The sequence below is a fragment of the Meleagris gallopavo genome, chromosome 5 (genome assembly GCF_000146605.3).
Source record: "Meleagris gallopavo isolate NT-WF06-2002-E0010 breed Aviagen turkey brand Nicholas breeding stock chromosome 5, Turkey_5.1, whole genome shotgun sequence".
Classification (NCBI taxonomy): Eukaryota; Metazoa; Chordata; class Aves; order Galliformes; family Phasianidae; genus Meleagris; species Meleagris gallopavo.
The window spans coordinates 10,130,669-10,144,034 of NC_015015.2; the positions used below are offsets into that span (position 1 = coordinate 10,130,669).

At 37.8% G+C, this 13,366-nt stretch overlaps 1 protein-coding gene across 1 annotated transcript in view; it reads left to right on the forward strand.

Annotated features, from left to right (window-relative positions):
• Positions 1-12,804: 12,804 nt before the first annotated feature.
• SYT9 (synaptotagmin 9) overlaps positions 12,805-13,366 on the forward strand; it is a 47,030-nt gene continuing 46,468 nt past the window's right edge. Inside the window, exon 1 of the mRNA XM_031553368.1 lies at positions 12,805-12,826. Within this exon, the coding sequence (XP_031409228.1) occupies positions 12,805-12,826 (22 nt within the window). The remainder of the gene's footprint in view (positions 12,827-13,366) is intronic.

The window sequence follows — 13,366 nt, forward strand, 5'->3', positions numbered from 1 at the left end:
AGGCGTGTCAGCCAATCCTCCCAACTTCGTATCATCAGCAAACTTGCTGAGGGTGGCCACTATCCCTCATCAAGGTCGTTGATGAAGATGTTGAACAAGACCGGACCTAGCACCATTAAAGAATGGATTTCAATGTTTGATGAGTATGCTCAATGATAGCTTGTCCAGTGGGAGAATGAGGAATGCTTGCAATATGTCCGACCCCCCATTCTTGGAGTAAAGTTTGAGTGGCCTTAGAAGTATATGCAGGTCCGTTATCTGTTTATTATTTTTCTTCAGGGTTTGTTTTTAGCAGCTCAGATATATTTCCCATTTCCAAATTCTTTTTCAAATTCTTCAGTTTACTTAATATCAGCATTCTTGAGTAAGTCATAAGCAACAATTTACCCAACACAACGTTTTTACCATAAAATTATACATTAAAAGATTCTCATGCAATCTCTAACTAAAATACTTCCTTTTTTTCTCACAAAAATATGTTAGTTTAAAAACAGATAGATAAAGCCATAGATGCTCACACTCCTCATCTCTATCCTGTCACTCTTTTTCTTCTCATGAATTTTTTATTTCAGGAAACTTTACAGTGCTAAAGAACCACACACAGACATATGCACACACACAATGGACACAATCCTTCCTTTCAGTCTTACTTCAGAAGTTACAAGCAATGATGCACGGAGATAAATACACTAAGTTCTTTCAAAATCATACTTTCAGAACATTGAAGGCAGGCCCTTTTAAGGTGTCAAAATATATAGTCAAAAATCATTGATCAAAGTAACAAAGAGTTCTAAAGTGAACTCATCATTTAGGATGAGGCAATTTACAACTTCATCATTTCTAAGCTATCAGATTATTTAATTTCCCAATTTAACAGTTGGTCAGCAACACCCCTGATGCTATATTTTGAATATGGAGATGATTCATAGTCCTAAGATATCTGTTGTGGGTGTTTCCTCTTGAGCAGGAGGGTTGGATTAGATGACCTCCAGAGGTCCCTTCTGATCTCAACCATTTCGTGATTATGTGATTATTTAAATTTTAAGCAACTAAAGAGAAAATTTGAGCAAGACATCAAGTCACTCAGACACTAAAAATGCAACCATTTTTTCCTACCTATATAGTAGTATGTAAATAATAACACTGGGTCTTCTTGTTATAAACAGAGCTATGAAGTCTGGGCACCTCAACCTAACCCATGTCAGACAAATGGACCTAGGAATAGAGTAAAACAAATCAGAGAAAATATCCCTTTTTTTTTCTCTATGTATATTTTAAATGAGGAATGTACATTTTAAATGTGGAGCATGCAAGTAAAAGGAAGTTATGTTGACTCACTTTAATGAGCTTATAGCATTAAAGCACTTCTATATATATTTAGTGCTCATATATCTTTAGTACTCTTTTTATCTTGTATCTTTACCTTTCACTCATACCTTTCACTCATTCTTTAAGAGAGAAAACAAGCTCACTTAAAGTGGTCCTAGAATTGCTAGCAGTACTTGTCTAAATATAATATAACTAGAGAATAAGTACTTCATAAAAAGAACTGCTATCACACTACACAATCACATTTTCACCTGTTCATGCTTTTGGCCTCTGAATGCCTAAATGAATACATTTGAGTTCAGAGTCTGCATTTTCTAAAAAAATGAAAATAAAAAAAAATAGATTTGTGTTTTATCCTTCCCCTTCCTTTAGCTTCCTTGACAGTCCTAAGTTCTATTGTAAGTTCTATGTATTCTATTTTCTGTACAGCTCCTAAGTAGCTACAGTGCTAGATTGGTAAGCTGCTTAAGAGCTCCACGGCTAAAATATTCTACTTATTTACAAGGCAGGTGAATGGTACACAGCAACAGTGTAAATTCTCCTTCTTCACATCTGGGAAGCTTAATGTCAGAATGGCAATAGAGCAGAACCATCTCAGAAGAAAAGAAGGTCACTGAATTTGTATGACCTTTTGGGCAGCAACAAAGACTGAGGAACAGTAACATTTCTGGCATTTCCTAAGAGGAGTGGTTAAAGCAACCCCTCGTTGTTTATCATCACATCAGTTCAGGCATTATCACGGCATCAGTTCAGGTCAGTCAGGGAGGTTTGCTCTAAGAGGTTTTATACCAACAGCATATTGGGCACATCTTGTGGTTGGCAAATTTTACATAGCCGTCTGTTGTAAAACTGTCAACAGCATCTCTGGGAGGAAGAACAGTTTGTGTTCTCTCCCATGGTTCTCCCTCAGCCTGAAAAAAGAACTAAAACCTCAAATACACTTCTGATTCAAATGGGACTTTTTTTCCAGTGGCACAGTTTGATAAATAAAGGATGAAAGCCGTCCTGTTTTCCATACTTCTGAAATAATAGTTTCTTATTATCATTAATTTTGTTGTCACTCTTTTTCTTCCTTACTCTATTATTTTAATTCCTTTTTGTATTTCATAATCAGAAGGGTTCTAAAGCATAAAGTGAGACAACTTGCAGTAGTGAAGATTTAGATATTTTATTATTTTGACAGGTTTAATATATGTGTTTTGTAGGATTAACCTTTGCATCCATGACTGCAGTCATCTCCTATCTTGTGTGCAATTATGATGAATACCCATTCAAGGACAACCAAAGCAGTGTGACCACACAACTTTCCACCCAATCCATTAACAGAAAATTGCTATCAGTGAAATAGTCTCTTTACCTTGGCTTCTTCACTTTGAAATTTGTAGTGATTTTCTTTTCTATATTACCCATTTAAAGAAATCACTTGGAAGTAAACAAAACTTTTGTGAAAATTGCTTTACTATTGTTAAAAGTGGGTAATTTCACTGAGAAGTGTTACTAGTTAAATGCATGTTACATTTAGTTGTGCTTTCAGTCTAATAGCAGGTTATGTGAAATGTTCTCAGACATGTCAGAAGTTCTGAAAATTCTGCCTTAGATATACCTTATTAGCCAAGTTATTACTTCTCTTATTGCTTTTTAAGGGAATGAGAAAACAGAAAAGATCAGAGAGAGATAGAAAGTACATACCAGAGATTTTATTGAATTTGGGTTTTATTTCCAGATATCACAGGAATTTTAAAATGATTAGATGGAATTTAGATCAGTGGCAATGCACTGTTAAGTAATAGCTATTGTAGTAGTCTGTGAAATGGCACTATGCCCCACTAGGCAAAATCTGGGGGCAAAGAGCTTCTTCACTGTCTGTCTACAGTTAACAATGAACACATACTGCTCTGGCTCTTGGATTCATTACACAAGAGCCCTGAGCAAAATGATCCTCTCCTGGCTTTCCAGGGCACATAGACAGAATATATATCTTCCCTACTGAAATTAGATGGATTCACTCAGCAGATGCCTACACCCAAAAAGAGACATCTGATTAAAAAATGTAAGAACCTCAGAATTAAACTATGGTATGGCAGGAATGACGTGCTACTGCAACATAAAAGTTTATATTCTCTTTCTAGTTTTCAAGTACACCACATTTTTGGACAATTCTCTTTTTCATTTCAATTTGTTCAAAAATTAAATTACTTGTAAAAATAGATTCAGATTTATAAAAATGAACTGTCTTTATTACCATCTTTGAATACAATCTGTGCTAAGACTAAGCAGAAAGAAAGTCAGTAGAGAGCACCCAATGTAAGCATAATGGATACATCCTCAAAACACTATGGGTGCTTATAGAGACTAAAAAGGACATGTTTTTTTTCCCCTGATACTGTGACTCTCCTTTTTTCAACACTACCCACATACTTAATTTGTCTCCTCCTCAGGATGGTGAGATTAGAATTCATGACATAAGACATCTGCTTTACGCAGCACAAAGATGCCAGTACTGAGAATGACATTCAGCACTAAGGAAAAGTGAGGAACCCATAGCTTTAATTTAATCTCATTTTAATAGCATGTCTAAATTAGCTTTTTCCTACAGAACAGCTGCTCTGTAAGACTTAATCAAGTCTACAGCAGGGCACAGCCAGGTCGATGGCTCCCTGGGGGCTGAGGCACCAGGAGCAGTGGGGGATTGCAGTACTACAGGGACAAGAAGCATTCCTATGCTGTTGCTGGAGTGAAAATGGTTTATTGAGTAATAAACTAAAGCACTCCCTGACATAGTGCTTGCTTTCAGTCCTTGTAAGTGAAAAGATAATTGAATAAACTTAGAGCATTTTTTGTTGTTTTAGTGGAGCTGTAAGTTCACACACAGCCACTGTAACTCAAGGTAGAATGAAAGGCTATTACATTAATTTGCATAGAAATTTAATTTAAATTGTCATTTTAATTTTAACACACTAAAAACCAATATTAACAGGCAAGATGTTTTGAATTAAAATATTTTGCTTAGTTAATTTATTTTTAAAACCCACTTCCTCCCTTCCAATTTTTCTTGAATGTATTTGAGATCTTCATTATTAGTAGAATATTGAGAAAATTAAACATTGCTTTCAATTTATGTCAGAATGGAAGCAAGAGGTAACTGTCAAATAATTCATGGGAGAAATAATTTTATGTGTTAGGATGGATTTTCTGCTTCGTTTTCTTCAAGTTCATGCCTGCTTAGAGACAGTGAACTTTTAACATGTAATTTAGCCTTCACCTCTTCCTTGTAAATGGCCAAGATTTAGCCTTGAAACCATGGGGGTTTATTTTCTCATCTCTTTCCACTTGTGTGATTTTCATCGAGAGTTTATATAACAAGACAGGCTGGCCCTCCCTTATTAGCTTGTATAGTGTAATAACTATATTACTATATACTATATATTACTATATTACTACAGTAACCTCTGCTTACTATGTTTTTTTTTTTTTCAGGCTCTGTATTCCACCTAAAATTGAGGTCAAATCCAAAATCTGTTGAAAAATGATAGGTTTTGACATGGCATATAATGACAGATATTGAAAGCTTTGGTTCTCACATTGATAAACTACCATCCATTCTTTCAGATTGTGTTGTCAGACTGTTTTGTGAAACTACCCTCTGCAAGGCATCTCCTCTCTGTCTGCCCAACCTACCTGTCCTTTTTTTTTTTTACAGTCTTTACCAGTATCATGGCTTTGGCTGGGATAGAGTTAAGTTATGCTTTTTGTTGTTTTTTTTGTTGTTGTTGTTGTTTTATTTTTGTTTTCTAGAGGCTCATAAGTATGCTCTATTGTAGATTTTTTTATGAGAATAATGGTGATAACACACCAGTGTCATTGCTGAGCAGTGCTTACACTAAGTCAAGGACTTGTCAGCTTTTCACACTGCCTTGCCAGCAGTGTGCTGACACACAAACAAAGGAGCTGGGGACAGAACCAGGACAGCTGACCCAAAATGGCAAAAGGAATGTCCCGTACCATATGATGTCATTACCGACAATAAAAACTGAGGGAATGAAGGAGAAAGGGGAGGTCTTTTGGAACAGTGACATTTGTCAAATGCATGGTGAGCCCTGGTTTCCTGGATGTGGCTGCATGTCTATGAGAAGCAGTGATGAATTCCTTCTTTCACTTTGTTTGGATATGTGACTTTTGCTTTACCTGTCAAACTGTCTATCTCAGCCCATGAGTTCTCGCACTTGTATCTTTCCAGTTCTCTATCCATCCCTCCTGGGGAGTGAGAGAGCAGATGCACTGTGCTGAGTTGCCTTCTGGGTTTAAACCATAGCAGCTTAACATCAAAACTCTACCACCTCCTGGCTGAAGGTCCCTCTAGCTTTCCTTTCAAGAAAGTAGTTGCTCTCCAAACAACTATTCCAATATAGAACAATTTGTATTTCATGGCTGCTCCAAAGCTTATCAACATCTCTAAGGCATCACTGCCTTCTCTTCAGAGAGAAAAGTTTGAGTCGACTCTATGGTAAAATACTTCAGCAACTTGAAATAATCAGACTCACTTTCAAGGAGCTTCAATTTCAAAAGATTTTTGAAGCATAATACCGAATGTGGCAATCTATAAACACTGACTGACAGTGTGGCGTATACTGAAATGGAATATACTGGAATATACTCACTTGTAAACTCACATCTTACAGGCTATGACATTTTCGTTTTTAAATATTAGATCAGAAAGATAAAACGATCTTCTCTAGCTCTGAAGTGTTCCCATATCCTTCCCTACCAAACAGACACATTCCCTTCCCCTGTCAAAATGATAAAAGATACACATAATTTCTGGAAGAAAAAAGGCAGAGAAAGGGAAGGCAGACTTTTTTGATTGCTGAATTCATAGAGTACTTTGTATTTTGTAGAAAGCAACAAGTCACAGAAGAACTGCATAAAGCAGTAGCAACTCAAGAAAACAAAATTCTTTACAAAGGAATAGCAAAAACTTGAAAGGAAAAACTTAAATTAACTACTCCTTTCTTCGACTAACAATGCCGCCTAGCAAGCCCTATAAAACAACTCCATATACACTCTTTCCTCATAAGTAACAAGGAAGCTAAAAATTACTTTTGTTAACTTCTGACATCAATTTCTGACAAAGCAACACACACATGAAGAGGACGACTATTCCAGCTCTTCCAGCCATGTCTACTAATTTTAATCAGCTCAATTCAGGCTGTCACTCCCATTTATCAATTTAGTTTGGAACAAATTAAGACATTATCTCAATAGCTATAGGATAATTCATTAAAGTCACTCCTAAGCCTAGATTCAGCAAAGTAATTTAGTTTTTGGGTTACTGAATAGAAAATTTACATAAAGAATTCAAAGCCAGTAAAAGCTATAGGATATGAGTTTAAAAATAATTGTGAGTGTGAAGTTTATCAAATGGAGGCTTTTTAAAGTAAGGACCTTAATAGAGAATAATTTAGCAATAGTCTTAAGTGACTCAGTAAGAACATTCTGTAAATGCATTTAGATAACTGAAGACAACATGCAGCTAATTGATTGGAAAAGCAATTTCAGTTAATCACTGCCATTCTATTTACAGGATATAAATTATGACAGTGGAGATCTTTGGCTGGCTGTGACGTGATGACATAGGATTGCAGATAGCATAACTTTATCTTGTTTTCTTTGTGAAATGGAAAACACCCAATGACACTAATCCAAAGATTAGAAGTTGCCAAGATGCTAAGCAAAACTCTTTGACTGTCACCATAGCATGGTCAATACAGCCTAGGTAGCTCCCAATCCTGATGTCATCAATCAGTTCATTTGCATTGCTGAGCAACAGGTCCAGTATTGCATCTCCCCTGGTGGGATCATCTATTACTTGACTCAAGTAGTTATCCTCTATGCATTCCAGGAGCCTCCTGAATTGCCTACAGCTCACTCTGCTACTTTTCCAGCAGATAATTCATTCTTAAAAGATAATAATGAAGAATAATATACAATAAAAATTATCTTGCAGTACAGAAGAATAATTTCAGTAATTCCAGTGAAGATTATGAAATAACTTAGATTTTTTTTTTTTTAATTAAATTTGGACTGATATTCCTTCACTAGGAGTAGGAAAAAAAAAAAACAACTAAGAAAAGAAACTAAGAAAAAGAAACATAATACTGGTAATCAGTCCACAAATGATACAATCTCATTTAACAAAATGTCCATTTTATTCCTCATTTCCAGTGACATGCAAAACTGCTAATGGAGGTAGTTTGCGACATCACAATTTTCTGACAGAGCAAAAAAATCTGTAAAATCTCTAAAATTGTGAGTGTCTTGAAAACCTATTTCAACAGGTAGCACCTTTAAAAGATGTCAGCAAGGGTACCGCTCCCTCTAAGTGCTCCTCTTAATGGTTAAGTTGATCAGATGAATAAAACTATATGTGAGCACTTCACTACCCATAATTAGCATGATTTTATTTTTGTAATGTACCAGAAAAATAACAAACAAATAAATAAATAGTGGCTGTCTTTTTATACATGAGGAACTGAGGAACCTGTCATAACTGAGGCATAGTTTAGCATGACACAGGCACTATGTGATAGCAAGCCCTTACAGCTTGTTTGCTACAGAAATCAAATAATTTGCTGGAGACATGGGCACAAAACTTATGATTGTATAACTCAGCAATAGCATGTTTTCACTTAGACTAGAAACAGAGGGAGAACTTATGACCTATGATTTGTTTTTTACCTTCCATCTCTTGCTGCTTGTTTAGAACGATTTTACATACCTGTTCTCTGCACCCAATGTATTTAAGAAAAGGAATAAGCAGTCCAAAGAGCAGTCTGATGCCAAATGTAATTCCGATTTATCAGAAAATCCCTAATTATCAGGTAACTTACAGGTTCCACTGAGAAGATATGATCCAGCCTGAGTTTCCTAATACTGCCTCAAAGGAATTAGAGATGAAGCCCTACAGGGGTCCATTACCACAGTTCCCTTTAAGATTACACATCCTCCTGTTTCTCAAGATGACTTATGCACAACCTAAGCACTATCATGGAGCTGCTGACACATTACTAGGCAGTGACTTATCCTTCAGGCTATTTGCTAAAAACAATTTTTAAAACTGTAAATAGCTTCTGATAATAGTCACACAAGCTATTAATGTGAGCACTAGAATTCAGCATTTTAAAAGACATAATATCACACTGTTAAATTTACAGAGGGAAATACTAGACGAGTTGTCTTTGAAAGGCAGGGACAATAAATCTTTCAGGAAAAGCCACTGAAAATGATTTTAATAATACAAATTTTTTAGCTAGTTACCAAGTGGAGCACTGCAGCTGCATAAAGAATGACCCTGCCGTGTTTAACAATATCTAAATATTCCAATACACAGTTAAAAGAACAGGTGCCTTATAGGATTGGTTTTATGATGAAGGAAAATGGAATGATTTCATAATGCTATCTTCTTCTAAGACTTGTGACCAAATAATGGAAAATAGCCATTCTCAAAATCTGCCAGTCACAAATTCCCCTCATTGCCCAAAGATGGCTTCTTTTACTTTCTGTGGCTTCTGAAATTCTGTTCCCTTGAGTTGCATACTTAGCAGTTGAAGATAGTATTCCACAGCTATGAATCTTAGCACCTTGGACTGAGGAACTACACTTAAATTATGGATTTTTCTCTTTCTCACAATGGGAAGAAAAACTACCCCCTCTAAAATTTTCCTACTGTTAAGCAGAGATGTCAGTCAAGAGGAACTTCTCACAGATGTGCTGATATCACTGTAGCTTATAGGACTGAATGTCATCTTTTCAAACAGCACTTTGATACTGCCACAAAGCAATTCAGCAAAACAGTGCTGCAGCAGGTCTGCTTCCAAGCATGATCCAGCAAGACACTAAACAGGATGAATCATATCAGCTATCCTGATACTGTCACAGCCTTTATCAGCTTTACAGTCACCACAAAACACTGGTCTTTAGAATGAAAGGGATGACAGTTGACAAAGTTCAGCCGGGGTTAAAAACTAGTTATTACTGACAAAAGGTCCTTGTAATCAGCATTTTCCTTCCTTGACAGCAGCTTTCTCCAGTAACAGCAGAAGAAGCTATTTCTGACTGAATACACATATTTTCTGAAATCCCTTCTGATGTATCTTTTTCTCTGATAGTGACCACCATTCTTTGTCTTGCATATCTCCCTACTAACTCAAAGTTGTGTGCACATAGTCTCTGGGCACGGGTCTGTGCAGCAGCTAGCTCAGAGACAAACATTTGTTAGGAGTTCTTTCAAAGTATTCTCACTTACTTTTATGTCTCTACCATCCTTCATTTGGGGCATGTTGGGTGGGGGGGTTAAGTGCACATGTATATGTGACATACAAGTTGGTACAAACACAGCTCATAAAGACTCTTATCTACAGATGCATTGATCTTTTCTCAATGCACTGCTCAATCCTTATTCAGAAAGCAGTGAATATCTGATATCTAGTTAAGTAGGGGAGAGCATAGCACTAGCCTCATGAGATAAGCGAGGCAGTCAAGGTAGAAGAGTAATCCTACTTCTGATAGTCATTTCCTGTGTCAAGCTTCGGTCAAATTCAAGAATGGAAGGTGTGTGTTTAAGAGTGTCAGGATAAGGGTGCAAAATCAATGCAGATACATTTAAAAACATCATTTTTTCCATCCAACTACATTCTGTCAGACTACAGAACTGAGTTTCACAGGAAAATCAATTTAGAAAGCAAATATTTTCAGTGGATCAGAAACTTCATCTGAGGTAAAATTGATAAAAAAATATTAAGAATTATAGCAACTGTCTTTTCACAACCTGCTGTGCTCAGTGGGATGCTTCTTCCACTTGTTCTCAGAAAATACTTGTCGGAAGCAATCTGTCATCCTCTTCCCACTAACAAATTACTCAGTGGGGTATATATATGGGAGAACTCCATTCATACCCCATGTCTTCTAGTTTAGACAAGAAGCTTCTCGCTGAGATGTCCTTTCTCATTAACTTTTTCTGAAGCTTTTTTTATTTCCTGTTGAGATTTAATTATTATAGCAAGGACTGTAGCCCAGGCCTCCCTATTTCCAAGCGCTTGCCTCTAGACTCAGTATCTGATTAAGTCCAACAAATACTAGGTATTTTGGAGTAGAACTATTTCAAAAAGAGAGGTAAATAGACCTTTGCTATTTTATTCCCAGGTAAAATGCCATTCAGGAAACTATTTCTAACCATTCTTTGGGCATTTGCCAGTAGAAGCAAAGCATGTCACTAGTGATTTTGAAACAAAATGCTGTGTTTCAAAATATTGATAAAATTACGTTGGATGGTTACAGTAATTCATTCACTCTCATGCCACTTAATCAAAATAAGCAGTTATCTTCAAAATATTCTAAATTCCTGGTTTACTGTTATTTTATGCCAAGGAATGACTGCTGATGTTATGTTGTCATCTCTCCCTGACACTTGATATTCTGGAACTGTTTTCCACATATCAAGTGACAGACTCCCTAATGGATGTAAAAAACCCGAGGCAAGCTGTATACATCACACGTGCCATTACCTTTCCCTCTCCAAGAAGCTCTAGGGATGCTAGCATGTAAATCAGAAGCTGTGCGGTAGGTGCTGCTTTCCCCATACTGAAGGCAGCTCAGAAGACATGCTCACACTGACACAGGAGCAGCTGCCCTGAGAAGGGAGAAAAGCTGTTCCACAGAGCTATGTAGGCAAGATAGACATGTTCCACAAGAGCTTTATTGCTCTTCCCTATAAAATCTAGAATGTAGCTTTGAGTTTGCCAGAAAGGAAAACTTTTTACTGAAAAGTGAAATATTGGACTACAGGCAGTAGGTCTATGAAGGTACCAGCTCACTTCTCACTGAAAAAATTACAAATCAAATCTCAGAAACCCTTTGATACAATCCTTTATCCACTATATTTTTTCGTAAGAGTTTGGCCTAATAGGATCTGCCCCAGTACAATAGTGACTTCACTTCTACCACAACTGAGTTCACAAAAATTGAGATTTGCAGAAAACTTTGCCCTGCCCAAGCAATTTCCTGTGAACCTCACTGCAGGCATCCTTTGAGTGTACCCTCAGCAAGTTTGCTGACGACACCAAGCTGAGTGGTGCATTTGACACGGTAGAAGGAAGGGATGCCATTCAGAGGGACGTCGACAGGCTAGAAAGGTGGGCCCAGGTGAACCTGATGAGGTTCAACATGGCAAAGTGCAAGGTTTTGTACTTGGGCCGGAGGAATCCCAGGCATCCATAAAGACTGGAGGGAGCAGTCCTTGAAAGCAGCTCTGCAGAGAAGGACCTAGGGGTCTTGATAGATGAAAAACTTAACATGAGCCAGCAATGTGCCCTTGCGGCTCGGAAGGCAAATGGTATCGTGGGCTCCATCAGAAGGGGAGTGGCCAGCAGGGACAGGGAGGTGATTGTCCCCCTCTGCTCTGCTCTTGTAAGGCCCCACCTGGAGTACTGCATCCAGGTCTGGAGCCCCCAGTACAAGAAAGACAGAAAGCTGTTGGAGAAGGTCCAGAGGAGAGCCACAAAGATGATCAGGGGACTGGAGCACCTCCCCTATGAAGACAGGCTGAGGGAGCTGGGCTTGTTCAGCCTGAAGAAAAGAAGGCTGTGGGGTGACCTCATTGCAGCCTTTCAATAGCTAAAGGGAGCCTACAAGCAGGAGGGAAATCAACTCTATGAAAGGGTAGATAACTGCAGGACAAGGGGAAATGGTTTGAAGTTGAGGGAGGGAAGGTTTAGGTTGGGTGTCAGGGGGAAATTCTTTACAGAGAGAGTGGTGAGGTGCTGGAACAGGCTGCCCAGAGAGGTTGTGGATGCCCTGTCCCTAGAGGTGTTCAAGGCCAGATTGGATGGGGCCCTGCACAGCCTGGTCTGGTATTAAATGGGGCGGTTGGTGGCCCTGCATATGGCAGGGGGTTTGGAGATTCATGATCCTTGAGGTCCCTTCCAGCCCTGGCCATTCTGTGATTCTGTGATTCTGCAGAAGGGAAGGCACAGAGATCTGCTGCAACTTGTCAGCATTACATTTAAATCACTACAAAACATATAACAAAGATGTTCCAGTACCTCATGGTACACTTCATCACATCAATGTGTCTCGCCTCCAAGTAATTAAAACTGTAGCTGCATTTACACTTCATAGCTTTGAAGGTCTAGCAACAAATGTAGTGACTTGAATCTTGCGTGCATATGGGTTTCTGTTTTTCCAGCTGCATTTGAGAATGAGAATTCAGCTTGTGCTTACAGAAATGTAGATTCTCAAAGGTATAATTTACCTTCATCTCCTATGGATTATGTCTAGGGAAAACTGTTATTGCTTCATATTTTTTCTGTTTCCTTGGAACAGGATAATGTGGATCTTGGTGACCTGATGTTTTCACTCTGCTACCTTCCAACAGCTGGTAGACTAACTATTACAATAATAAAGGCAAGAAACTTAAAGGCAATGGATATCACAGGAGCATCAGGTAAGAATTTATTTAACGCACAGTGTGGATTAGTGTCTCATTTCCCTCCCAAGTCACAGAACTTCAATACTGTCAATTACCAGAATGTTATTTGAAAAGAAGTGTTTTTACACTGCAAGCTCTTAAGTCACCTGAGGAATTTCTGAGAAATAAATAATGTTCATTCTGCTTTAACGAACAGTTTCAAATAATCTCCTCTCAGTAAGAGAAGAACACTATTACTTCTAAAGCAGTCATGATTCAAAACAGGATGAGTTGTGAAGTTGATTTTATATTAGAGACTGGATCATACAACAGATTATTTGTTGTGGCACAGAGGCAAGCTGACCCTCAACAGTCTCCAAGAGACACCAAGCCAACTCTGCTGCTGTTGGCATATGGACAAAACAGTCATTCCAGACTCCTTTCAACAATTCGCTAATGAAAACAAGAAAAACTAAATTAAATAAGAGCTCATAGATTCATTTTTCATACTAGAAGTAGTAGAACTCCCAAAAAGGATCTAGAATGAGATATTCTCCTCTCCTCTCCTCTCCTCTC